Source organism: Hemibagrus wyckioides, linkage group LG22 (genome assembly GCF_019097595.1).
Source record: "Hemibagrus wyckioides isolate EC202008001 linkage group LG22, SWU_Hwy_1.0, whole genome shotgun sequence".
Classification (NCBI taxonomy): Eukaryota; Metazoa; Chordata; class Actinopteri; order Siluriformes; family Bagridae; genus Hemibagrus; species Hemibagrus wyckioides.
In genome coordinates this window covers 15,143,534-15,169,671 of record NC_080731.1, presented here as the reverse complement: position 1 = coordinate 15,169,671, position 26,138 = coordinate 15,143,534, and the positions used below count along the sequence as shown (strand labels likewise).

Genomic DNA, 26,138 nt, shown 5'->3' with positions numbered 1-26,138 from the left:
ACCTTAATATGTAGGGCCAAGTCTGCACAGTTACCAAAGTCAAGTAAAATGCTGACAAATAGTTTTTATAACTGTTTTAATTCTGTCATTGTTGGCTTTCTTACTTACAACTTCTGCAGTTGTGTTATTGAGAGTGCCTTAACCAACTGCATCACCGTGTGGTATGGCAGCACTACTATGAGGGACCACAAACATCTGCAGAGAGTGGTGAAGACTGCTGAGAAGATCATCAGGACTCCACTGCCCTCTCTGCAGACCATTTACCACAGCAGAGTCCACAGGAGTGCTGCCTCCATCCTTAAAGACCACCACCCATCCCCAACATGGACTGTTCACACTCCTACCCTCAGGACGGAGGTACAGGAGTATGAAATGCAGGACCTCCAGATTAAGGGACTCCTTCTTTCCCTCAGCCATTAGACGGTTAAACAGTAGCCAGAGGACACCTGTCTAGTTTCACCTATCTCAAAGATCAGCTGAACTACATTGCTCCTCTTCATATTGCACACTTGTTAATATTACTGCTGTTATTATATTGAGTAGCTGCATCTCAGTGCAAATTGTTAATGTCAATACTACCTCTATTAATATCCGCAGTTGCATTTTGCACATTGCTAATGTTACTGCTGCTGCTATTACCATTTACAGCTGCTATTACCATCTACAGTTGTATTAAATGTTTGCACATGCTGTTATATTGTTTTGCACAAAAGTAAACATTGTACACTTGCACATACATAGTCTATATCTAATTCTGCTGCATAGTTTATTTTTTATTTTTATTCTATTTTCTTTAATTATGTTTGTAATTGTATTTGTGTGTGTTTTGATGTTTATTTTAATTCTACTTTTTTACATAGTCTTTGGCAATCTTCTGGCATTCACTATGGACAGCAAAGAAAGAATTTCATTGTAAAGGGAAACTTGTTTCCTCACTGTGCCCATGACAATAAACACTTTGAATCTTGAATCTTAGGAGAGGTTAGGTGACTAGAGTGTGGTGGACAGCTTTAAGGAGTGGGGCAGACAAATAATCTGCAACTCAATGTCACAAAGATGAAAGAGCTGGTGGTGGATTTTAGGAAGCAGAGGACCCTAAGCCCAATCAGCATCATGGGCACTGAGGTAGACATTGTGGACATCTATAACAATCTGAGTGTCCATACAGACAAGAAGTTTGACTGAACCAAAAACACTGTACACTGTACAAGAAAGGTCAGAGTCTTCCTCAGGAGACATTTACATTTCTAGCATTTGGTAAGCACCCTTATCCAGAGCGACTTACCATTTATCTCAGAAATCTCCTCTTAGAAAACTTCTCAGTATCCTTGATAATGGGTCACACCCCCTGCATATGATACTGGAGTCCTACTGGTGCATGATTAGCCAAAGACTGAGACCACCAAGGACAACCATCAAACGCCAAAGGAGGTCCTTCCTACCAGAGGCCATCAAACTCTGTAAATCTTCCCTTTTCAGACAGTATTACTGTATTATTATGTACACTATCCTAATTCAGAATATTTACAATATGTACGTTAATATCATACCTTGTACATATCACATGCAATATCATATCATGTGCAATATTATCTTAATTCTTAAGATATTTTTCTATCTTCTGTATTATAGAATATTTCTTTAATGTATCTAATTTGTAATAATTATAATAAGTAATTGTCTACCCATCTTACATACCCTACAGATGTAAAGAATTAAACCGAGATAAATCATGCCAGATCTTTAATGTGATTTAACAACCATTTAAGTTAAAAACAAATGGATTTTCTTTAAGAGAAGATTTGCAACAATCAAGTTACATATGCCTGCACATCATTTTATAATGGGGCATGTGACTGCACTCAGAATCAAACAACCAGATTCAAACTTATGTTCAAACATAATGATCAAAAAATTGTCATCAATGAGTTGAGTTTGTTGACACCCCCCCCCCCCCAAAAAAAAAAAAAATCCCTCAAGAATTGATGAAAGGACAAGAAAACTTAAGGAGTCTACCAAGAGACTTATGGCATTATTAAAGGAGATGCAAGAAAATTGGCAAGTACAGTACTGGTCACTCCCTGCATGCAACAACATTCCCTTCTTTCCTCCAGTGTCTAGGCTGTGGAGGTAGCTAGAAAGAAGCCCTTTCTAAAAACAAAACTAAACAAACAAAAACACCACCTATATTTTGCCAAAACCATGTGGCAAAGAACTTCTTGTGCATAATTATATATTTGTGGTGAAAAACAAGACAGGTATGATAATGAAGCATAGTAATGGCAGCATCATGCTAGTCATGCCAGTCAGATCTAACTAAAACCTGCTGAATGACTTGAAGAGGGGATTTGCATAGGACCAAACCCCTTCCACCACAATTAGCAGCAATTTGGTAGAAGTGTAATATTTTTCAAGGAAGAGAGGAATAAAATAACCAAATCATGATGTGCTAATTTGGTAGACTCTTACCTATAAAGAATTAAACAATAATAAATTTCTATTACAAGCAAAGTGATATTTACAATTATAAGTATTATTAGCCTTTTTTGTTTAGCTTTAATTTTTCCTTTAAACCTGTTTTTTTCCACTTGAGTTCTGTTGATTAAATGTGGAAAAAGATCTGACATAACTGATCTTTCTTTCTTTCTTTCTTTTATCACAATAACCTCTCGATTTAACAAGGGTATATGGGCTTTTTATATCTACTGTATGCAAAAACCCCAGTTAAACAGGTTTAACCTGTTCATCCCATTGTTACCATATAATTAACCATGCAGACACACAAACGCACATAATGTATTTAAAATGTTAATGGTGTAAGCACATGTGTTGGATCATTGTTTCATAAGATCCATCTGTATTAACCAGTAAGAATAGACAACAAGTTTCCTGAGGAATTTGCCCACTACTACTTATAACTAAGACTGCCCTCTATAATAGTTCTGCCTTATATACTACATTTTTTTACATCTTACAAGCAGGAATATCATAAAATAATGAAATTATCAACGAAAAAGTTTTGGTTTAGAATAATAACAATAACAGACATAAAAGGTTTTCTCTTGTCGGCTGTTGGTACAAATCTCCAGATCACACAGCATTTACACAACACCTGTTCTTTTTTGGATCAGTTTGGTTCTTGTGGCTCAGTTCAGTAGCTCACATTCACAAAAATCTATTCAAATACACGGCATGTTTGGGTCACTTCATGCATCGATTCATCAGCGAAGCGCTTTCTCACTGCAGCCCATACCCTCTAGGTCAGATTGTCTTGTCCAGTTGTTTTGCTCCGCACCTGAGTGCCCTGAGCTCCGCTGCTCCCATACGAACAGCACCATCTGTGTTCTCTGAGCTCGGATGGGTTTTCATCAGTTTCACGCGCTCTCTGTAAAGGTTTGTTTACCTTTTCCCGACACCATGTTTCTCACTGGTGAATGAAGGTGTTTTTACAAGGACGTGTTCATCCAAATATGCAAAAAAGGCATATATTAATTGTATAATATTATATTACTTTTCATATAGCATAATTATTAAGACATCGTGCCTATACGCAAAAATAACATCAACGAACAAGTGCAGAATTTTATCAGGATTCTGCTTCCTTAAAAGAGACAACAGTGGGCGTGGCTTTAACGTCACGTGTGTCTCTGACGTACGTTGTATGGCCCTGGGTTTCTCTCTGAAAGAGCGCTGAGGCGCACAAACGGGACAATAAATTCATTGCAGGGGTTTATTCAAGCGAGGTGTTTGGTCTCTAGGTGTACCATAATTTATTTACTTTCTGAAGCTGTTCATCCAGGAGACAATCACGGACTTTTCTTTATGCGTTGTCTTATCCACGATAGTGTAAGCGAAATTACACCTTAAGTGCCGTTCCATTGTCAAACTGTTCTCCAGCGATTCTCACGTCATCGTTGAATTTGTGGAGAAAAACTTGAAAATAGCAAAGGATGAATTCGATACGACATATGCCATCAAGGATGAAGACTAAAATGTCGGAAACGAGCTTAGGAGAAGAAAGGGACCGTTTCGACAAACAGCAGGTAAGCTTAATACAGCCTTTAAAATGTCAGAAATATGTTGTATAACGAGTTCTTCGACGCAAGTGCTTGATAAGGAACAAGCCAAAATCTCCGATGTCATGTTGCCAACGAAGGCTGTCACTGTTAGGAAACCTAGTCTACATCAGCCTCACCGTCGGGCGAGGTATCTCCGTGGCTAGGTGAAAACGGAAGCCATGATGAGGGTGAATTATAATAAGGTGTGCAGAACAAATTATTTTAAAAAACATGTTATAGGTCGCATGTCGATCGTGTTTGTAATGTTGTTCAGCAGGTATGAACAGTGGCCGTGATGAAACCGGTCAGACCAGTTTATGGCGACATTCCTCTTTGAGGCCGTGGCACCTGCTTAGGAAACTTCCGTCACCTGCATCGTAATTCAGCTGCGTCGATAAATAAATTGAAACTAACAAAATGTTGCTTTATTGCTCATTATAATCGCAATTTATAATTACATTAGATGGTGTTGTTTTATGCATATCTGCACATTTGCCCCTACTATTGCACTTCTTTAGTTATTCACTCTAGTTATAAAAGTCTATTATACCTGAGAGATGCAATGATGATTGAAAAGCTACCATTTTAACCTGTTTCATATCTACTTTAAATAAAATGGTTAATACAGATCTTATTTTTTGGCTGAGCCTTCTGAAGTCTGAATGTATAAGTTTGTTTAAGCCTCTTGTAGAGACATCGCCCTTCAGCCTTATTCTTTATTGTTGACCTACTCGTGGATAAAAGGTGTCAGCTATACAAGGCGGCCAATTATTTCATTGTAGAGTCCTGATTCTAGATACATGATCTGTGATCAGCTACCTGCTATTTATAAACATAATGAGTATATGTCTTGCATAAGTAAACTCTTTTAAAGACTGCTACTGGCTATTTTATTCTTCAGTCAACTTTAGAAAAGCTAAATATTTAATTAATATTTGATGTTTTATTGTGCATTGTGCTCTTTTCTGTGGTATATACTCTTATATTGGTAGGTCTGTGTGTATGGACTGCCATTTTTAATGTAGTTCACATAGAAGTATCACTTAAATATACTGTTCTCTTTAGTAGGAATACCTGTACACCTGCTCATTTATGCAGCTATTTAATCAGCAGCAATATTAGGGAGTTTCAGAGAACTTTCACATCAAACAGAACGGGGAAAAATGTGTTCTCTGTGACTTTAACTGTGGCATGGTTGTTTGTACCAGATAGGCTGGTTTGAGTATTTCAGAAATTTGTGGGATTTTCGGTCTGTGGGTCGAAAAACCTTGCTGACCAGTGAGGTCCGAGGAAAATGGGCAGATTGGTTCGATGTGGCAGAATCAATATAGTAACACAATTGATCACTCTTTACAACTGTGGTGAGCAGAAAAGCATCTCGGCATGCACAAAACATTCCATGAGGTGGATGGACTACAATAGCAAAAGATTACATTGGCTTCCACTCTTATCATCCAAAAACAAGAATCAGAGGCTGCTTGTTACAGTTGAAGATTAGAAAAAAGTCACCTGGTCTGTCCAGTTATGGTGAGTCTGTATTGTGTAGGTCTCCCTTGTGCCACCTGAACAGCTTGGATTGATATCTGGGGAATTTGGTGGACATACACCTTGATCTGTTTGTCCTGTTTGCCAAGTGACAGGGTGCATTATTCTGCAGAAAGAGACCACTGCCGTTGGAGAAAATGTTGTCGTTAAAGGTCTGCAGCAATGTTTAAGTAAGTGGTATGCATCAAAGTAACATCCACATGAGTGTTAGGAGCCAAGATTTTCCAGCAGAACATTGCCAGATGATCACACTGCCAGACTTTCTTCTTCCCATGTCTTCTCCAATTAAGCAACATATATTCACCTGGCCATCCACATAATGTAAAGGAAAACATGATTCAACATGATTCAACAGACCAGGCTACCTTCACTTTCTCCATGATGCAGTTCTGATGCTCACTTGCCCATTGCAAATTCTTTGGGCAGTGGACAGGGGTCAGCATTGCCACTCTAACCAGTCTGTGGCTCTATAGCAAGATGTTATACATTGTGTGTTCTGACACTTTTCTGCCATAGCCAGCATTATCTTTTTTTCTTCTTCTTTTTTTTTTTGCAATTTATGCTACAGAAGCTCTTCAATGGGATCAGACCAGGTGTGCTAGGCTTTGTTCCTCACTCACCCTATTGCAGGTTCACTGGTTGTCCTTGCTTGCTGCCACTTTTGGTTGATACTAATCACTGCAAAACTGGAATAACCTACAAGACCTAATGTTTTGGATAAGCTCTGACCGAGTTATCTAGCTTTCACAAATTTGGGGCTTATCGAATTTGGATCCTTATGCTTGCCCATTTGACCTGCTTCCAGATCAGCTTCAAGAACTGACTGTTCACTTTACTTTAAATATATCCCACCCATTGGCAGGTGCCACTGTTAAAGGATAATCAGTGTTATTCACATCACCTGTCAGTAGTTGAAATTTTATTGCTGATCTGTGTCAAATGTTTATATATTGCTTTGTGTTTGGCATTAAGTACCAAAACTCCAAAAATGTAATGCACTTACACTTATAGTGCTTTCATAATTCACTAATGAAAGTTGTTTCCTGAAATAACATCTGGTGTGACCATCATAGAGCAATATGCCAAGAATTGTTGGAAACATCTAGAAGGTTTCTAATTCAACTATGGAAAACTTTCACCTGTATTAATCTATAGTGTAAAATATAAAATCATGGATACTTTCAAGTAAAAAGTAAACTGTGTCTATATTTAAACAGTTACTCAAATATTTAAGTCTTAAAGTAAAGAAAAATGATACATTTAGCAGTACTCACTACAGAGTTTATCAAATAAACTTATGCTAAATTTATGCTAACTCTGTTAATTTGTTCTGTTATTCTGTTGTTGAGGGATTCCAAGTGAGTTTCAAACAACAACAGCAAGCTATGGAAAGATGGCGAGTAGAGTGAAGTCTGAGAGTGAATGAGAAGACAAAAGTGTGACTTTATTTATTACTGTTAATTACTTTTTGTAACCTATTTCATGGATAGGTAAAATGACTTCAAATTATAAGCGTATCATAAGCGTAATTAACAAATATAATTACTGATTCTCATTGAGTGTGTTACATACTCTATGGCATACTGTGCCACCTCACTTAGACTAAAAATGCAGTTGATTGAAATACTGGAGCAAGATACAGCAGCAAAAACATCCTCTCAAGTATGGAATCTCTCTATCTTATACTACTCTGTTTGTGAGTTGTGTGAGTAATAAGTTTGATTTGAAGCAGTGTTATCCAGCATGTGATCTTTTGAGATGTCTATTCCAAATGATGTTGATGTACTGATTTTAGGCATGAATAACATTAATGTTATCTCAATACGTTCACTTAGAATTTTAGTGTCCTTTTTCTGTATGCTGACTGCGTGGACTTTCTCTGGAGAGATCTCATTAGCCACCTCCCCTAATTTCACACACTTCCTGTAGGGCCTTGGTTTCCATGGACACCCGTACAGCAGCACCATGGAGCCACTGTGCTGTTACTGGCAGTAGAAGCTGCACCAACTTATCTTTTCAACATACACAATTAAATTCATTGCATTCATTACAAGCAAGAAATTTACTTTAAGTTTTATTTTCTTTACTGTACTTAAGATAATCTCCACCAATACTACTGCTACCCTAAAAATTGTGTGGTTTGCCACCAAAGTTGCCAACTTGTTTAACACCTCTGTCTCCCTATCCTGACTCTCATGATGTCCTTGGTCTGCTCTTTGTCTTGACAAAACCTCTGTTCTTAAACAATTAAGCCTAAATATACCATGTCCTATTGTGCATGTGTATAGCCATCACACACACTCCTCAATCTCATAGCCTGTCTGCTTGCTGTGCATTTCTCTTACTTTAATTGCAGGACAAATGTGGAGTTAGTCAGTAATTCAATATGTTGTATTGGTAGATGTTTGTTGTCACTTGCAAACAATTTGGATGCTCTTTTGTTTGCATCTTCAGGCTTGTGTTCATGCTTTTTTTTTCCCATTAAATATTTATATACAAATGAAAGAAATCTTGACTGGGAACTCAAAAGGGACCCCCATCCTCTTCTGGTTTGTGTGATTATGAATCATTAGTCCAATATCAACTTTTACAAATACCATTTACAATTTACAAATATAGACTATAAATGAGACAAAATTAACTATGTTTAATAGGTGTTCAGTATGAGCTGTAGAATCTTTATGATTACAGCGGAAGTTTTTAGATTAGAAAAAATCTGTCATATCCAGCAGAGATGGAGAGTATTTAACTTATGCCTGAGGGAACAAGAAAGACAGAGGAAGACAAAGTGAAAATTTTATTAATTATGCTGTTATTCTTGAGTGGTTTTAAAGTGTATACATTGTAAGAGAGGGATTACAGCAGACTCACTATGATAGCAAATTTTAGTGATCACACTGGGGGGGTTGGCATCAAAACACCCCAGTTTACGGTAGCTCACCCCTTCGATCTGCCTGTTTACCTAAGGGTACCTGATGAAACAAACAGGTGTTTATTATTTGCGAATATATTTGTGGCAGCAAATGTGTTTTTGTTATGTGGGCAATTTCTAGACCTTGACCAGCGTGATAGGAGTAGAGGCATTTTGTTGAATTAAGCTGATAAAGAACAGAATAAACTGTAACTTTATGTGACCTGGTAGCCTTAAATGCATCAAGGCTCTATCAGAGGATATGCACATTGCACGGAGGGTCTGGCATTTGGAAGAGAATATGAAGGGACGAGAAGAACAGGTAGGCCAAGAGAAAAAATTATGAAAAGAAATAGAGGATTTCTTTCTTTCTTTCTTTCTTTCTTTCTTTCTTTCTTTCTTTCTTTCTTTCTTTCTTTCTTTCTTTCTTTCTTTCTTTCTTTCTTTCTTTCTTTCTTTCTTTCTTTCTTTCTTTCTTTCTTTCTTTCTCTCTTTCTCTCTTTCTCTCTTTCTTTCTTTCTTTCTCTCTTTCTTTCTTTCTTTCTTTCTTCACTCAGCTTTTGTTGTTCTAGTCTGTCAATGTGGCTCTATGATCATTTTACCAATAACCTTTTAAAATATATTCTTACTCATGCTCCTGGACTACTGTCACTCATCAGCTTTACTTCTCTAGTGGAATATCACAGGTTCCCTTCCTATTTTTCATATTTAGTTTAATTTAGTATTTAGGAATGGGGCAACTATGTTGTATCGAAATATACCATTGTACAACTAATCAAGTCTTGCTGATCTACCTAAATGAATGTCTTTGTTATTTATGTAATATTACTGATTAAACTTGCAAAATTAACTAAATTAAAAGCTTAAATTAGCTAATTTGTGGGTTACAACTAGCAGTTGCATTTACATCATGAATAGTGTATGCACTTTGTTTGCATTTCACTTAATGAATAATCCAGCATTGAACTAGCCTTTGTTTACAATGCATTATCCAATGTTTAATGAAATGGTGTCATTGATGAAGGACAGGCAAAAAAAAGGTTTTTGAATTCCAACAGCACTGAAACCAGCCTTTTAAAGACACAAATGAGTGCCATGAATTTCATCTTGTATAATGCATTGCACAGACCACATTTCAGTCCACAGAAACATTGTTTTACTTTAAGAACAAAAAAAGAATGGAAAAAAATAATATATATATATATATATATTACACTACCAGTCAAAAGTTTGGACACATCTTCTAATTCCATGGTCTTTCCTGATGTTTATTTCTTTCTACATTGTAAAACAATAAATAAATAACAATAAATTTTGGTCTTGCTTTACTGGGATGGTCTTCATGTGAGCCAGTTTCATCATGGTGCTTGATGGGTTTTGCAAATGCACTTGACAATACTGTTCTTGCAAGAACTATTCCAGAACACCTGACCTTCGTGTCTTAAAATACTTAAAATAACAACTGACCTTTTTTTGTTGTCATTACATATGGATTACCTAAGTCCATGTGTGTTATTTGATAGTTTTGAAATCTCCAGTATTGTTCTAGAATGTAGAAAATAAATCCCTAAACAAAAAACATTGAATTAAAAGGTGTGTCCAAACTTTTGACTGGTAGTGTGTATGTGTGTGTGTGTGTGTGTGTATGTGTATATATATATATATATATATATATATATATATATATACAGGAATACGAGGAATATTATATATATAAATATATATATATAATATATAATATTCCTCGTATTCCTGTACTGTTGTAATAGGTGCCATTGTAAATATATATTAATTAGCTTTATTGTTGATTATTTATTGTTGTATTTTCTGTTTTTCTGACCTATATTGAGTGTCATAAAACACTGCTATATTAATTGTTGTTCAGCACATTCTCAGGAAGACCCACAAGACAGAGCTGTATTACACGTCTAAAGCATGATGGAGATCATTGCAGGATCTTTCCCTGTGGTCTCCAAAAGCGATCATGCCAGGCAGTATTAAATGGGTATTAGACTGAGTTATACGTTTGCAAGTATTGCAGACATATAGCACAATGTTGTGCACTGTTGCTCGCATAGGGTGATGTATTCATACTTGTGTGTGATGTGTGTGTATCCTCTAGAAGGTGCTGTAACATGAACCAGAATTTCATGAATTACACAGAAAAGTGGGGATAATATCTGTTCACCGATAAGATTTTGTTCACTTTAAAAAAAATTAAACATTTTTACATAGGGGTTTCATTGCTACAATAATTAAAAAAAATAGCCATCAGTGATTTCATGTATAGCAGGTCAATTGTGTAAAACCAATTATGTTATGAACACACCACCACCACACTTGTGGTTAAGGTGTATGTTGGTCTTACACACTTTTTAACTCTTCTGCCTGCTTTCTCTTCTTGTTCAATGCATGAACTGAACAAACAACATTCGTATATCAGCCAAGCCACCATCAGTGAGTCAGCAGATCCTTGTGTGTTCACCTAGTTTATTCATTCCATTCAAGAACAACAATTACAGTTAATTTCTAGAAGCAGTAGGTCTCCCACCATCATTCAGTAAGGGGCTTATTTGTTAAATATGTCCAACCAATTAAGTGCTCCTTCACAGCTCCTTCCTTTTTTTTTACTCGAAAAATATAAGTCAGTACAGGTAAGTGAATAAAAAAGATTAATTCACTTAAAAGACTAGTTAAAAACACAGATTACTTCACAAATAACCAGCATAGCAAATAAAAACAATGGTAATTTAATAATAAATAGAAGATAACACAGGCATAATGTTATTTTGAAAAGTATTTTTAAAAAACTCATATACAATTATAAACAATGCCATCAATGGGTGTCCCAAATGAAATTGTATTGTAGTGCCCCATCCCCTCCAAATTATGTCAAACATTTCTTTTTATTTAAACGGTGTGTATTAGTGATAAACTATTTCAAATTGTTGCTCTACAGCATAACAACAAAAATAATACACATGTATAAATAGTATATTGTTACAAATAAATGCAAATCAATATGACAATAATAAAATACTTGATGATTCCTTGTCAAATCAGAGTTGACTTTTTAAAAAATTATTATTATTGCCAGACCACTTAAGCACTCTTTTGGCACAGGTGAGCAAAAGTATGTTTTAATGGGCTTCATTTTAGTACTTTAGCATTTAAGTTAACTGCTGGAAACATTTTGTACTTTAGCATTTAAGTTAACTGCTGGTTTCCACTGGGTCAGTGCTGAATGGTGCCTTTTTTTAAGTAATTACTGACTAATTTCAGCATTGACCCTGCATTAAATGAACAATAGAAGAGATATTAGTCATTCAGGTAAAGACAAAGTTATATAATCTTAATTCACTCAGGAACTCTTACAATCAACCTAAAGAATTCAACTTTTCACCACCTAATGGGTCAAAACTGCCTTATTTCCCAGCCACACAATACCAATGCAGGAATGACATTTTTAAATTGTCTGTAGTGTGTGTGTGTGTGTGTGTGTGTGTGTGTGCAGTTGTGCTGTGTGAAGGGTTAGCATCCCATCCAGGGTGTCCCCCAAGTCCTCTGGGATAGGTTTAATTGCTGAGTGCTTTAATTACTTAATTACTACTGCACATTTAAGAAACTATCAGTAATAATGAGCAAATAAGTAGGCTACAGGATATGTTGTGATTCATATTAAATTTAGAACTTAACATTTTTGACCAACTGAGATGGTACTCCTTTGGGAGTTTATGACCTATGCAAAAACTGCATTATCCAAATATAGGGAAGATAATCTAAATTAATTTTTCCTGAATGCGTTTCTGAAGTGCTTTAATTCCTTGAGTTTAGCAGTAGGCATTTAGCTCTATTCAGCTTGTAGGAAAGCACTTAGTCCACTATTCTATTAGCTATGTAATGAAAATGCTTTAGATTTTATTTTTTATTTTACTGTTGTTTTGGCTTAGATTACATGCACTGTGTGTTCATTAGGAACCTGATAGAAGAAAGGGAGAGTGTGATCCTGCAGGAATAAACTAGGTGTTAAAATTAACCAAAAAACAAACAAACAAAAAAATATACACCATTGATATATGTTTGTATTAACACAATATCATGATGGTAGTTTTCTGCAAATTTATCCATGTACAATAATGTTATAATGTGGTATATACTGCTTATACTATATGGTTGAATGCACAAATCTGATTGGTCAAAAGGTATGCATCATTTTCAGATAATGGCATTTGTAGTTCATGCTACAACAGGAGCATTTATATTACTGCGCTGGTGCTAATAAGTTATTTTTTGATAGTAACATCTGTGAATTAGAAAATCCTTTATTTTGATGAAAAAATATAATTGATACAATCATGTATGACCAGTCTGATACAAATTAGATAAGTTTTTATTCCGGTATATAGTTACATAATTGTTTGTACTTACCCATCTACAGTAGCTTGCTTGTTGAAATTGGGTTTCTCCATTTGACTAGATGCTTTGAGGCTTTTCGGGAGGATGGCAAAACGTCTAGTAGCACTTGTTCTCAAATCAAGCACATCCTTTGGATCTTAAAAAACGCAAAGAGATACGTTACTAACGTACAAACTTTAATGCCACAATATAAATTGGCGATAATATGCTACAATGTGAAACAGCTTGCAAACACAAGTTTTCTTACATCTATAGTAATTTGTGTTTGCTGGTTGTTTTCACATTATAGTATATTAGACTGTGGATTAATGGTGGCTTGATATAACTGACCCTGTCTAAATCATTGCGCTCCATCACTCTTCCGAGACGTAATACTGCTCCATCTAGTGGATCTTCCTGATATTACACTATGTGGGTTTTAAATATTTAAACCAGTAACATAGTTGAAACCAGAAGTTTACATACACTAAGAAAAAAAAAGGTTATGTGTTTTTTATACACTGCCTGACATTAAATCAAACGTTTCCTGTTTTAGGTCAGTTATGATTATGACTATGCCAGAATAGTGAATGTGAGAGAGAGAGAGAGAGAGAGAGAGAGAGTGAGAGAATTTTTACATACATTACCTTAGTATTTGGTAGCATTGCCTGTAAACTATATGACTTGGGTAAAACGTTTTGGGTATCCCTCCACAAACTTCTCACAATACTTTGCTGGAATTTTGGCCCATTCTTCCTGATAGAACTGGTGTAACTGAGACAAGTTTTTAGGACTCTTGCTCGCACAAGCCTTTTCAGCTCTGCCCACCAATTCTCTATAGGATTGAGATCAGGGCTTTTGTGATGGCCACTCCAAAACATTGACTTTGTTGTCCTTAAACCACTTTGTATCTAATTTGGCAGTATGCTTAGGGTCATTGTCCATTTGGAAAACCCATTTGCACTCAAGCTTTAACTTCCTGGCTGATGTCTTCAGACGTTGCTTCAATATTTCTGCATAATGTTCTTTCCTCATGATGCCATCTATTTTGTGACGTGCACCAGTCCCTCCTGCAGCAAAACACCCCCACAACATGATGCTGCCACCTCCGTACTTCACAGTTGGGATGGTGTTCTCAGGCTGGCAAGCTCCCCGTTTTTTACTTCCAATGTAACAATAATCATTGTGGCCAGTCAGTTTAATTATAGTGTCATCAGACCACAGGACATGTCTCCAAAAATGAAGGTCTTTGTCCCTGTGTGTATTTGCAAACTGTAATCTGGCTTTTTTTTATGTTGCTTTTGGCATAATGGCTTCTTCCTCGCTGATTTTCCTTTCAGCCCATGTCTGTACAGGACTTGTTTTACTCTGAATAATGACATTCTCTTACCAGCTTCAGCCAGCATCTTCACAAGGTGTTATGCTTTTGTTCTGGGGTTGATACGCACATTATGCATCAAAGCACATTTATCTTTGGGACACAGAACCTGTCTCCTTCTTGTGCGGTATGATGGCTGGATATTCCCATGGTGTTTATACTTGTGTATAATTGGTTGAACAGATGAACGTGGCACCTTCAGGCATCTGAAAATTGTACCCAAGGATGAACCAGACTTGTGGTCCACAATTCTCTTCCCAATATCTTGGTTGATTTCTTTTGATTTTCCCATGATGTCACACAAAGAAGCAGTGTGTTTGAGGTGTCTTAAAATACATCAACATGTGTGCCTCCAATTAACTCAAATGTTGTCAATTAACCAGAAGCAGAAGCTTCATCATTTAGGATTTACACAATTGTTTAAAGTCATAGAAATCAGAGTGTATGTAAACTTACTAAAGAAAGTAATAAAAAATTCTCCCTCTCATTATTCTGGCATTTAGCAAATAGAAATTATTTTGCTAAAACTAACTGACCTAAAACAGGAAAAGTTTAGTCTGACAGTTAATATCAGACAGTGAGGGGGAAAAATGTTACTTGTCATTTTATACAGTGTATGTAAACCTCTGGTATACTAAACTGTATATGGGTCGGCCTGTTGTGTAGATTTTAAGGATGCACTGCAGTAGCAAGAATTGATTTTATGTTTGTTTATGTTTATTCTGCCCATTGCTATGTGAAAATACTTCAATTTCAAGCCCACTGATATTATATAAAATCTCCTTGGTATGAATGTAAGGAAAAGAGCTTTCAGCACAAAAGGGACAAATAATTGTTGAACAGATCTCTCTCTCTCTCTCTCTCTCTCTCTCTCTCTATCTTTTATATATATATATATATATATATATATATATATATAGAGAGAGAGAGAGAGAGAGAGAGAGAGAGCTTCAGTTAATTTTCAAACATCAGAATGAAGATGATGTGTGATCTGTGACTTTGCTCATGGCATAGATGTTTGTACTAAAATTGTTGACATGGGATTTTCACAATGGTTGCTAGAGTTTACATAGAATGGTGCAAAAAAAGCTGCATGAGCAACTGTTCTTTGGCTCAAAATGCCTTTATGACACCAGAGGAAGATGACTTTTTACAAATGTGGAGAGCAAAAAAGCATCTTGGTGTCCATAAAACATCATACCTTGAAGTTGGATGGACTACAGTAACAGAACACCACACTGGGTTCCACTCCTGTCATCCAAGTACAAAAATCTGAAGCTATTATAGACTCATCCAAACTGGACAGCTGGAGAAAATACCTGGTATTTTTCCAGTCTTTAACAGTCCGGTTTCATTGAACCTGTATCCATGATAGCATCAGTGTTTTTGGCAGAATTAGAACATACTCTGGTTTTCTACTGTTATAGCCCATCCACCTCAAGGTTTAAAGTGCTGTGGATTCTGATATGCTTTTCTGCTCACCATGGTTGTTAAAAAGTGATTAAATCTAGTTACTGTAGATTTCCTGTCAGTTCTCCCATCAGCAACATGTACATGTGTTCCTGTGAAATGACTAGACAAAACATATTTTTGTTTAACTTGAGCAGTAACATTGTTTGCTTTTCTGAGAGTTATAAATTGCATTTACACACATTTTACAATGTAGTATCATTTGTCATGTGCCTTTGCTGTAACAAATCAATAAATATTTAATTACTTTCTTTTTTTCTGTTTTCATCAGCTCAACAGCATCAGCAAAGCCATTAACTCCACTGAGACACCAGTGAAGGAGAAACATGCTCGCAGTATCCTTTGAACTGTCTTCAGTCAGTCTCACCCAGTGGATTCCCATTGTCATTTTATCCATTCACTTAAATACACACTATAAAAAAAGGAGGCTATTACATAAATTAGCTGGCACAGGTAAAATGAAATGGAGCTATCAGTCTCCACTGTGTGTTATTTTCTATAGCCCTTGACTCTGAATACAGGGATTATTCTGGGAACTCACCGGGAAAAGGGTGCCTACACTTTCTGGTCTTATGCTATTGGGCTGCCTTTGTCCAGTAATGCCATTCTGAACTGGAAGTTTTGCCATGTTTTACATAAAGTTCTACGTGATGGCCACCCAAATGTAAGTATTTTATTTTTACTAAAAGTAGGACACTTTTGAAGCTTATAGTATCCTGTTGTTCCATGGCCTTGCCTTCCTCACTTACTTCTCCATTTTTGAAGGGGAGCTTGTCTAGTTTGGCTGAACATCTAAAGTTTTAAAAAACATCTTCCACTTGGTTGTTTTTTGCATCCTAAGTACAATCTCCGGGTATGGTTGTGTGTAAATATTTGAGTAAGCTACATCCGAAAAAATTTTTTTGCTGACTTTACAAGATTTCAGAAACACTGCTTTTCTTCATATTTACATCGATCACCCATAACATTATGACCACCTGCCTAATATTGTGTTGGTCCCACTTTTGCTTCCAAAACAGCCCTGACCCGTCGAACCATGGACTCCATTAGATCCCTGAAGGTGATAGGTAGCAGCAGATCCTTTAAGTCCTGTAAGTTGCAAGGTGGGCCTCCATGGATCGGACTTGTTTGTCCAGCACATCCCACAGATACTCAATTGGATTGAGATCTGGGGAATTTGGAGGCTAAGTCAACACTTCAAACTCGTTGTTGTGCTCATCAAACCATTCCTGAACAATTTTTGCACTATCCTGCTGAAAGAGGTCACAGCCATCAGGGAATACTGTTTCCATAAAAGGGTGTACATGGTCTGTAACAATGCTTAGGTAGGTGGTACATGTTAAAGTAACATCCACATTGATGGCAGGACCCAAAGTTTCTTAGCAGAACATTGCCCAAAGCATGACACTGCCTCTGCTGGCTTGCCTTCTTCCCGTAGTGCATCCTGGTGCCATGTGTTCCCCTCTTAAGTGATGCACACACATCCTACCACCCACGTGATATAAAATAAAACGTGATTCATCAGACCAGGCCAACTTCTTCCATTGCTCCGTGGTCCAGTTCTGATGCTCACGTGACCATTGTTGGCGCTTCTGGTAGTGCACAAGGGGTCGGCATGGGCAACCTGACTGGTCTGCAGCTATGCAGCCCCATACGCAACAAACTGTGATGTACTGTGTATTCTGACACCTTTCTATCAGAACCAGCATTAACTTCTTCAGCAATTTGAGCAACAGTAGCTCATCTGTTGCATCGGATCACACGGACCAGCCTTTGCTCCCCAGCCTTGGCCGTCCATGACCTTGTCACCGGTTCACTACTGTTCCTTCCTTGGACCACTTTTGATAGATACTGACCACTGCAGACCGGGAACACCCCACAAGAGCTTCAGTTTTGGAGATCCAGTCATCTAGCCATCACAATTCAGCCCTCAAATCCTTAGGCTTGCCTATTTTTCTTGCTTCTAACACATCAACTTTGAGGACAAAATGTTCACTTGCTGCCTAATATATCCCACCCACTAACGGGTGCCACCTCTTACTGCTCATAATGTTATGACTGATGGCTGTATGTGAAATGACAGTCTCCTGTAAATTTCCTGGTGTGTGTTATTTGATGATGATTAATAATGATTAGAATAATTCTAAACTGACAAAAAAAAAGAATTTTAAAATTAGAAGAAATTTTGGCTCATGAGTCTATGTGAATTAAAAAGTCCTACTGATTAGCACAACCAGCATAGTCACAGCACTTAAAAAGGCCAAAATATGGAGCGAAATCAATATTCCTCACCAGTTCTGCCTTTGCAAAGCAAGACATTGTGCTCAGAGCAGTGCATGACATTGCAGCACTAAAATAGAAGATCTCTAATCTCTAAGAAAATCTCTAAAATAGAAGAAGATATGCCATTCTCCTAGTGAAAACTGAGCTTGCTGTGTAGATAAAATAATTGAATTTCTTCCGTTTATGCCCGAAACATGCTTTACAAATGCATAATATTGCACTGACATGCAGTAACCACATCACTAGCATAGTCGTTTAGGGCTGGAGGGGGAATGTGTATTTGGGATGATTGCATGAAGAGCATTCGGGCCTATATGGCTCAGGGAAGTTTAAGAAACAACATTCATCTTTATTTGGCACATGCTAGTAGGAAGAAATCCAAGCAGGATAAAATGTAAAAATATCGTAAAAATGTGTTAAATCTTCCAGTAATATACATTCTGCCATTTGCACTGTCTTGGCTTATGCTTCAATATCAGTATAATTCCAGCCTGACATTTTTTGCACAGCTTTATTTATTTGTTTGTTTGTTTAGTTAGTTAGTTAGTTAGTTAGGTAGTTTAGTTATATGTTTTTAAAACAGATTTGTGTTTGCTTGCTGTCATTTAAAAAATAGGATTACTATTCCAATAAATATATTTCATAATGGCTTTAATTTCATTTGTCCAGTTTAAAAGTTTTACATTTGTGTGTGTAATAGAAATAAATAATTATTTCTTTTTTAATAAAAAGAAATGCATTTTCTAATGCATTTTAATCAACATAATCCATGTATTAATATATGCAGTAACTGCTTTACAAATTATGTGATTTGAAGAAGATAAATTTAGTCTTATGTATAAATGTACACACATTCAGGAGCACAAGTAGGATGCAAACTTTATGGGAGTCCTGATATCAAAATGATAGTATGTTCATGAGTAATTTCTTGTGTAAATGCTAAAAGAAGCAAGTATCAAATAAAGCTGTTTGTATCCAGCATGATATACTGTATCAGACCCACTTTTTTAAATGTAAATATTTGCAATGAAGTTTTAATCTTTCAACAGACACTACAGGACTGTATGAGACATTACAGTGACATTGCAGAGACTGGAACACTATGGGTAAGTTATAAAATTTTGTCTTCTGACTTTTTTCTCCTAAAATTGTCTTCTGCTTTCTTTAAAAAACAGCTAAGGATGGATCATAATAATGATTGTTTAAAATTGTTCCCAGGCAACTACAAGAGATAAATATGGATATGGACAGCTTGTTTCTCTATATAGCAAGCTCCTCTGCTGTAAATTGTCATTCCATACTGCAGTAAGTAAGACCTTTTTTTGTTAATAGATTTAAATGACTTTAAACCTGAGCATAAAAAGTTTATATATATATAAGTTTATATATATAGTTTATATTTTATATATATATATATATATATATATATATATATATATATATATATATATAAACAACTATTTTCTATTTTTCCCCCTAATTTATATTATAGTGTGGCTGCTTGCATTTTACAAGATTTAGTTGCATACTCTATATTAGCTCTCCACCTTGCATCCTTGTAAATGTAAAAGCACCCATTAGAAGCTACATTTTATTTTAAAGAAAGAACAACCCACAATGGTCACTGAAATAACTTGACTAATGAAAATCAGACATTGTAGCCCCAGAACATAACCGAGCCTCCTCCTTGTTTGACAGTATGTTCATGACAGTGTTCTTTGTATGCTTCTTTTTTTGCATCTGTGAACATGGCACTGATGTGACTTGACAAAAAGCTCCAGTTTTGTCACATCTGTTCAATGGACACTCTCCCAGAAGTCAATATGCATTGTGGCAAATTCCAGTCTCCCTTTTTTATGATTTGCTTTCAACAGTGGAGTACTCCCCAGTCGTCTTCCATTAAGTCCACTTTGGCTTAAACAGTAACGGATGGTGTGATCTAACACTGATGTACCTTGACCTTGGAGTTCACCTCTAATCTTTTTGGAAGTTGTTCTGGGCTCTTTGGTTACCGTTCATATTATCTGTCTCTTCAATTTGTCATCAATTTTCTTCTTGCTGTCAAATCCAGGGTGTTTAGATACAGTCCAATGGACCTTAAACTTCTGAATATGTACAACTGTAGTCACAGGAACATCAATTTTTATTACATTTTTATTTATTATTACTTTTAACTTTTCTTAAGTTATTTCAGTGACAATTGTGGGTTTTTCTTTCTTTAATGGAAGGGTATCAACAATTTTGTCCATGTGTGTATGTTGTAAATGAATATTTGTGAGACAATCATGATGTGCTGCTTCATGATTTTAAAGCTATCAATGTAAAACAGTTGGATGTTATGTTCTGCAAGAAACCTTTGTTTTGTTTTGGTGTAGCATCCTGAAATCCGAGCCAACCTGGAGGCCACAGATGAAGTTCTAGAGCGCACAGCAGGAACAGACATCAACAATGTGTATGTGATAACTAATTCAACTGTACTAACACCTTGTAGAAACTATGGCAAGGACGATGTTCAGTTTTTTAAAAAAAAAGGTCAGAAGTGAATTAATAAGAAATTTTTTATATAGAACCATTCATTAAAGAACCATGCAGAACAGTTGCCATTAGTTCCCAGAAACTAAAAAAAAATAAAAATAGAAATTATTATATGTAAGTCCACGAGTTAGACATTATTAAAAGTTAATAATTAATTTACAGAGATGGACAGTCGATGTAGTGCTAAGTTAAAAAAAAATACCTTATACTATTGACAGTACACACTTTGGGGAACTCCAGCAAGACTAGCTACGAAAGCATAATTAAAAAGGAGAGTCAGAATGTGGCGCAGACAAGTGGGCCATAAAGCAGCTAGTCATTCCACTCTGAACAAACCTGTGGGAGGCGACAGCATCCAAACATGCAGGTTCACCAAAACTCACTATGCCCAAGAAAAACCTATTCAGCAAAAGCTAGACTAAACAAATGTTTTTTCACCCTGGACCTAAACATTGAGACAAATAAATTGAAAGGCTGTTCCATAACGCCAGACCTTTGTTTAAAAAAAAAAAAGCCCCTTGCTCTATACTTTATTACTTGAGGTACAAACAAGTAGCCTGCACTTTTTGATTGAAAACCTGCAGGGCAGGTTATAAAAAAAAAAATTCTCAGGTACTGTGAGGTGAGAACATTCAGTGCTTTATAGTTCAGTAGCAGAATTTTATAATCCTAGTATCTCCTGGTCTACACTGAGCAACAGAAACTGAAGTTGTTCGATAATGTAGATATATTACAGTTGTCTTGTTAAAGGATTGTGTTGAAATATGCTGTTGACAAAAAAGCTGATTGCATGTTTAGGGTCAGACATCTACTCTGGGCACTGTTATCTACCCTGATGCCAATTTTCACAGCCAATTGGAGGAAATTTTCAGAAGGCAAAGCTAAAGTCTACAAACAAAATTCTTGCATTATAACACCTAATTAACATAGCCAATTTACTTCTGTAACTACATCCTGAACTGTATCTTTAACATTGAGAAGATACCTGTGAAATGAGAATGTTAAACAAGATTTGCATTCAAGGCTGCATCCCAAACCAAAATTACAAACTAAAAATGGCTTACAATGACACAATTTGAATACTGACATTCTGTTTAATTGTGTAGTATTTGGTATGGCCAAATATTCAAGAATCTGAGGATATAATTGTCTGCTCATCTCATGATTGTCAGGTCATTATTAACAGAGGTGATATAAAAATGAGATTTTTTTTACTTACTCTGGCTAATGTGCTTGTAATGAGGATTTAATACAGAAATTGCACATATCAATTTTCAGGCAATAACTACAGAACTAATTTATTTTGTATAATTAATTTGAATTACAGTAATACCTTGACTTACGAGTTTAATTCATTCTGTGACCGAGCTCGTAACTCAATTTGCTCATATATCAAATCAAATTTCTCCATTAAAATGAATTGAAATGCTATTAATCCGTTCCAGCCCCCCAAAAACCACACCAATTTTTTTTTGTTACGTGTTTTTAAATAAGAAAAATGTACTTTATAAATAACAAATAATGTATAAAAAATAATAATACATAATAAAAGAGAATGTAAAGAAATAAACTGGTTTTATTAAGTGTATTTACGTTGAAGATCAGACAAAGATGCTAGCGGAGGTGGAGGAGATAGGCGGAGGAGGGTGGCGGAGTTTTTCATTTCATGCTCTATCGCTTAACTTAACTTACTCGCTACACACTTAATGCTACAATTAATTGCTAAATTTAACTTACACACTATGCTACACTTTATCGCTAAACTTTAATTGCTATTTTTTATTTATTATAAAAAAAATTTATATTTTATTATACTTTTTATATATTTATTTTTTCACTTCATTTAATCATCTTCTTCACTGACTTTTGCCTTTTTCTCCACACTTTCCTCGCTTTCACTTGCAGGGCGCTTTAATAAAAACCTGTCCAAGGAGGTTTGTTTCTTCCTCCCTTTCAAAATGTTTGGAAAATGAGTGAGGAAGTGTCGCTACACAGCGCCAACACACGACCTGGAGAGATAACCACCTCAACTGACCGCTCGCTGGGCGACCGAGTGGCAGGTGGTGTAAGCTCGCTCGGTCGTAACTCAGATCCCGACTTGTATCTTAAAGCAAAAAAGTGACCAAGCGACGGCTCGTATCTCGAAAAAACTCGTATTTCACTGTATTTAGAAAACTTTGAGTCTACTCAGGAAAAATCTTGAGGCATATACTACATGCAGAATCTTAATTGTGTATCCACAAATTTGAATTTAATTAAATTAGTTTAGCTATCAAGCTAATGTTTGCTCAGCTGTTAAGGCCAAGAGATCCCAGCATCACCAAGCTGTAAATTTTTTGTGCCTTAAGAGATTTGTATTATGGAACATCTTGCATTTCTTCCAAGCATGCAAAGAAAGGTATTTTGTACTGTATATGTGTATACGTTTATACAAGCGTTGAAGTTGTAAGAGCTCTGCCTCAGTGTCCTCTCTTTTGCCACCCTGTGTAACACTAATAATGCTGCAGTGTAACTATGCTCAGTCTGTTGTCAGTGCATATAATATAGATGACCAAGCATGCTAACATCTGAAGTTAACAAATACATAAGCTCTTCCTGTAGAGGCAAGAACTGCTCTGCACTAATCCCTTCGCACTCTGTTCACATTCACTTGGATCCTACTCATTTAGGCCAAGAACAGGAATCAAAGATTATAGTGGCAAAGACCAGCGGTGGGCAGTGCATTTCACACATAGTCCTTCATTGGTGTCCTTCCTGAATTAATCCACCTCTATAGCATCATTATGACGCCACGGCAATAGATACTAATCAACTGTTAAATAGCAAAGCAAAAAAGTAATTAGTCCACAGTATTTCACACCTCACAAGGAATAGTCAATTTTATTACGGTTACTTTTCTCAAAAAATACATTCTTGACGTATGCAGCAAACTGTAATCTCCGGAGGACACAGCATCCGAAATGAGACGCAGCAAATATAGAAACACTGTATAACAGTGCGTTGTGTCAAGGTTCTTGTAGCAAACGTAAATAAAATTACATTACATATAGCAAAAACACAAATTAACACAATTCCGTCTCACAAGTATCCTTTCACTGCAGCAAAAAAAAAAAAAAAAACACAGCCCACCCCGGGGATCTGGAATGAAGGCAAACTGAAAACCCAGGAAAAAAGAAAACCCAAAAGCATAAATTGTTCTTGAAAAAGCTTACCAACTATTTTGAAGAATCAAAAGGATTTTCTTGAAAAGTCCGCCTTGAAAATGCATTTGTAAGGATGTCGAAATCGATTTCTTCTCCTCTGTCAGCCATTGTGAGATAAAATATATATTTTTTATTTCGTTTGTGCGGTTCACTGCCTCTGACTACTCCAATTATCCAATCAAAAGTTGTGAAATTGCTGACGTAATCGTATGCCTGCTAGATTGCCCCAGTGATGCCAACTCGAAATCTGATTGGTTAATGGAACAGTTTCATTGCCACTTATTTTCAGCTACGGACGCCTTCACTATTAATTCTGAAGGCCTTAAGGCCGGGCAACACATGATGTCAGCCACTAGCTGAAATATGATTGGATAAATACTCTTATCATAAATATACACTACTGGAATCAGCGCAGCCAAAAGAAAAGCTATAAATGTAGAGAATAGACTATTGGGAATAATTTAATACACATTCATGGAAAAATATATCAAATATATTAAAATGCAAGTCAGTGATTTCAGATCACTGCTGTTTAGGCCAGCAGAGAAGGCCTTGCTGGCCCTGATGGTCCACCACTGGCAAAGACACACCAAAACTATACAGTTGGCTATTGAAAAATGGCCAATTCTGATTAAGTAAAAGTACTGAAATGCTGAGAAAACATAAATAAACCAATAATATTCATATATGCAGTTACTTAGCTTGTGTAGAGCTGGACTAGCAAATACATTTTTTTAGAACGACTGACAAAAAATTTTTTATCATAGAATATGCAATCTCTCTGTAAAAACAGATCATGGAGACTTTTAATGTATAAAATTGTCATTTCACCCACCACTAGACCCCTAGAAAAACAATTCCCAGTGCCAACTCTGAATACAGCTTTAAATGAGACCTTCTTGTTTCTGTACTCAGTTTCCAGCTCACAGTTGAGGTGTTTGATTACATGGACACAGAACTTCGTCTTGCTGAGTCAGGTGAGTATCCCTATATTTGAATTGATTGGTCCCTTGCCCACATAAGGTTGGGAACACAGCTACATTTTTTACTTCCTTTAGATATTTTAAGACTAGCAAATTGAGATACTAATACATTTATATTAAACTGATATCAAAATATATGTTTAATAGATATAATGTATTTCTTGCTTGGGGTAGTGGTGGCTCAAGTGGTTAAGGCTCTGAATTGTTGATTGGAAGAACAGATTTTAAGCCCCAGCACCACCAAGTCCCACTGTTGGGCAATTGAGCAAGGCCCTTAACCCCTCCCTGCTCTGTATCATAGATGCCCTTGTGCTCTGACCCCAACTTCCTCAGCTGGGATATGCAGAGAGAAGTATTCCACTGTGCTGTAATGTATAAATAAAGGCTTCATCCCCTTAGTTCTTTTTCTTCTTAATAAACATATTTCTTGCTATCAAATGCCATATACATATTGTGACTTAACAACCACAAATGAGGTTCTTTGAGATCTTTGGCGTTTGTCTGGGTACACAACCACTAAGTCAATGTCAGTATCAGGTTTTCTTCTTTTTTTAGCCTCTGCATGGGGAAACAAGTATATCACACATTTTTGATGTATACACATCCTCAAATTCATAATCTGCTGTTCCTTCTCCCAGTCTTAGAAACATATACCAGAAATGGTTCTGTACTTCAGACACATTGCACTTACTCTTTGAATTAAATCTGATAGGTTTATGCAGAATGGCAAAGTATTTTCTATCAAACAAGATTTTGGTGGCCGTGAAGTATTTTTTAACCTAGCCCAGTCTGGTCACAGTTCATTATTTTTGACAACTGATTAGGGCAGTGAGTGTGCTGCACAATGATTTTGCTACATCTTGAAAGTTGAACAAACATTTGCTGTCAAATAGAGATTTTTTAACGTGTTGGTAACTTAAAATGGGTATTTCAATACTGTGCAAAAGTTTTAGTCTGTAAAAGTGCTTAGTGCTGTAAAAGAGAATGCTTTCAAAAGAAAAAATAGAAATATTAAGAGTTTATTTTTTATTAATGAACAAAATAAAAAGTAAATGAACACAATAGAAATCCAAATAAAATAAATATTTAGTGACCATCCTTTACCAGCAAAAAGGCATCAATTCTTCTAGATACGCTTAAACACAGTTTTTAAAGGAGCTCAGCAAGTAGATCGTTCCAAACATCTTACAGAACTAACCACAGATCTTCTGTGAATGTAGGCTGCCTCAAATTCTTCTGTCTCTTCATGTAATCCCAGATAGACTCGAAGATCCTGAGATCAGATCTCTGTCTGGGCCAAACAATTGCATCCAGGACTCCTTGTTCTTCCCTATGCTGAAGTTAGTTTTTAATGACATTGGCTGTATGTTCGGGGTC

The 26,138-nt window shown here is 36.2% G+C and overlaps 1 protein-coding gene across 3 annotated transcripts in view; it reads left to right on the top strand.

Annotated features, from left to right (window-relative positions):
- Positions 1-3,667: 3,667 nt before the first annotated feature.
- Positions 3,668-26,138, top strand: part of hip1rb (huntingtin interacting protein 1 related b) — a 65,267-nt gene continuing 42,796 nt past the window's right edge. For 2 of the 3 annotated variants that reach the window (XM_058374555.1, XM_058374557.1), the window contains exons 1-7: positions 3,668-4,043; positions 16,029-16,092; positions 16,279-16,421; positions 19,090-19,146; positions 19,259-19,345; positions 20,416-20,492; positions 24,694-24,755. In XM_058374555.1, coding sequence (XP_058230538.1) covers positions 3,951-4,043; positions 16,029-16,092; positions 16,279-16,421; positions 19,090-19,146; positions 19,259-19,345; positions 20,416-20,492; positions 24,694-24,755 — 583 coding nt within the window. In that variant the 5' untranslated portion in view covers positions 3,668-3,950. The remainder of the gene's footprint in view (positions 4,044-16,028; positions 16,093-16,278; positions 16,422-19,089; positions 19,147-19,258; positions 19,346-20,415; positions 20,493-24,693; positions 24,756-26,138) is intronic. The other variant, XM_058374556.1, reaches the window with a different exon arrangement.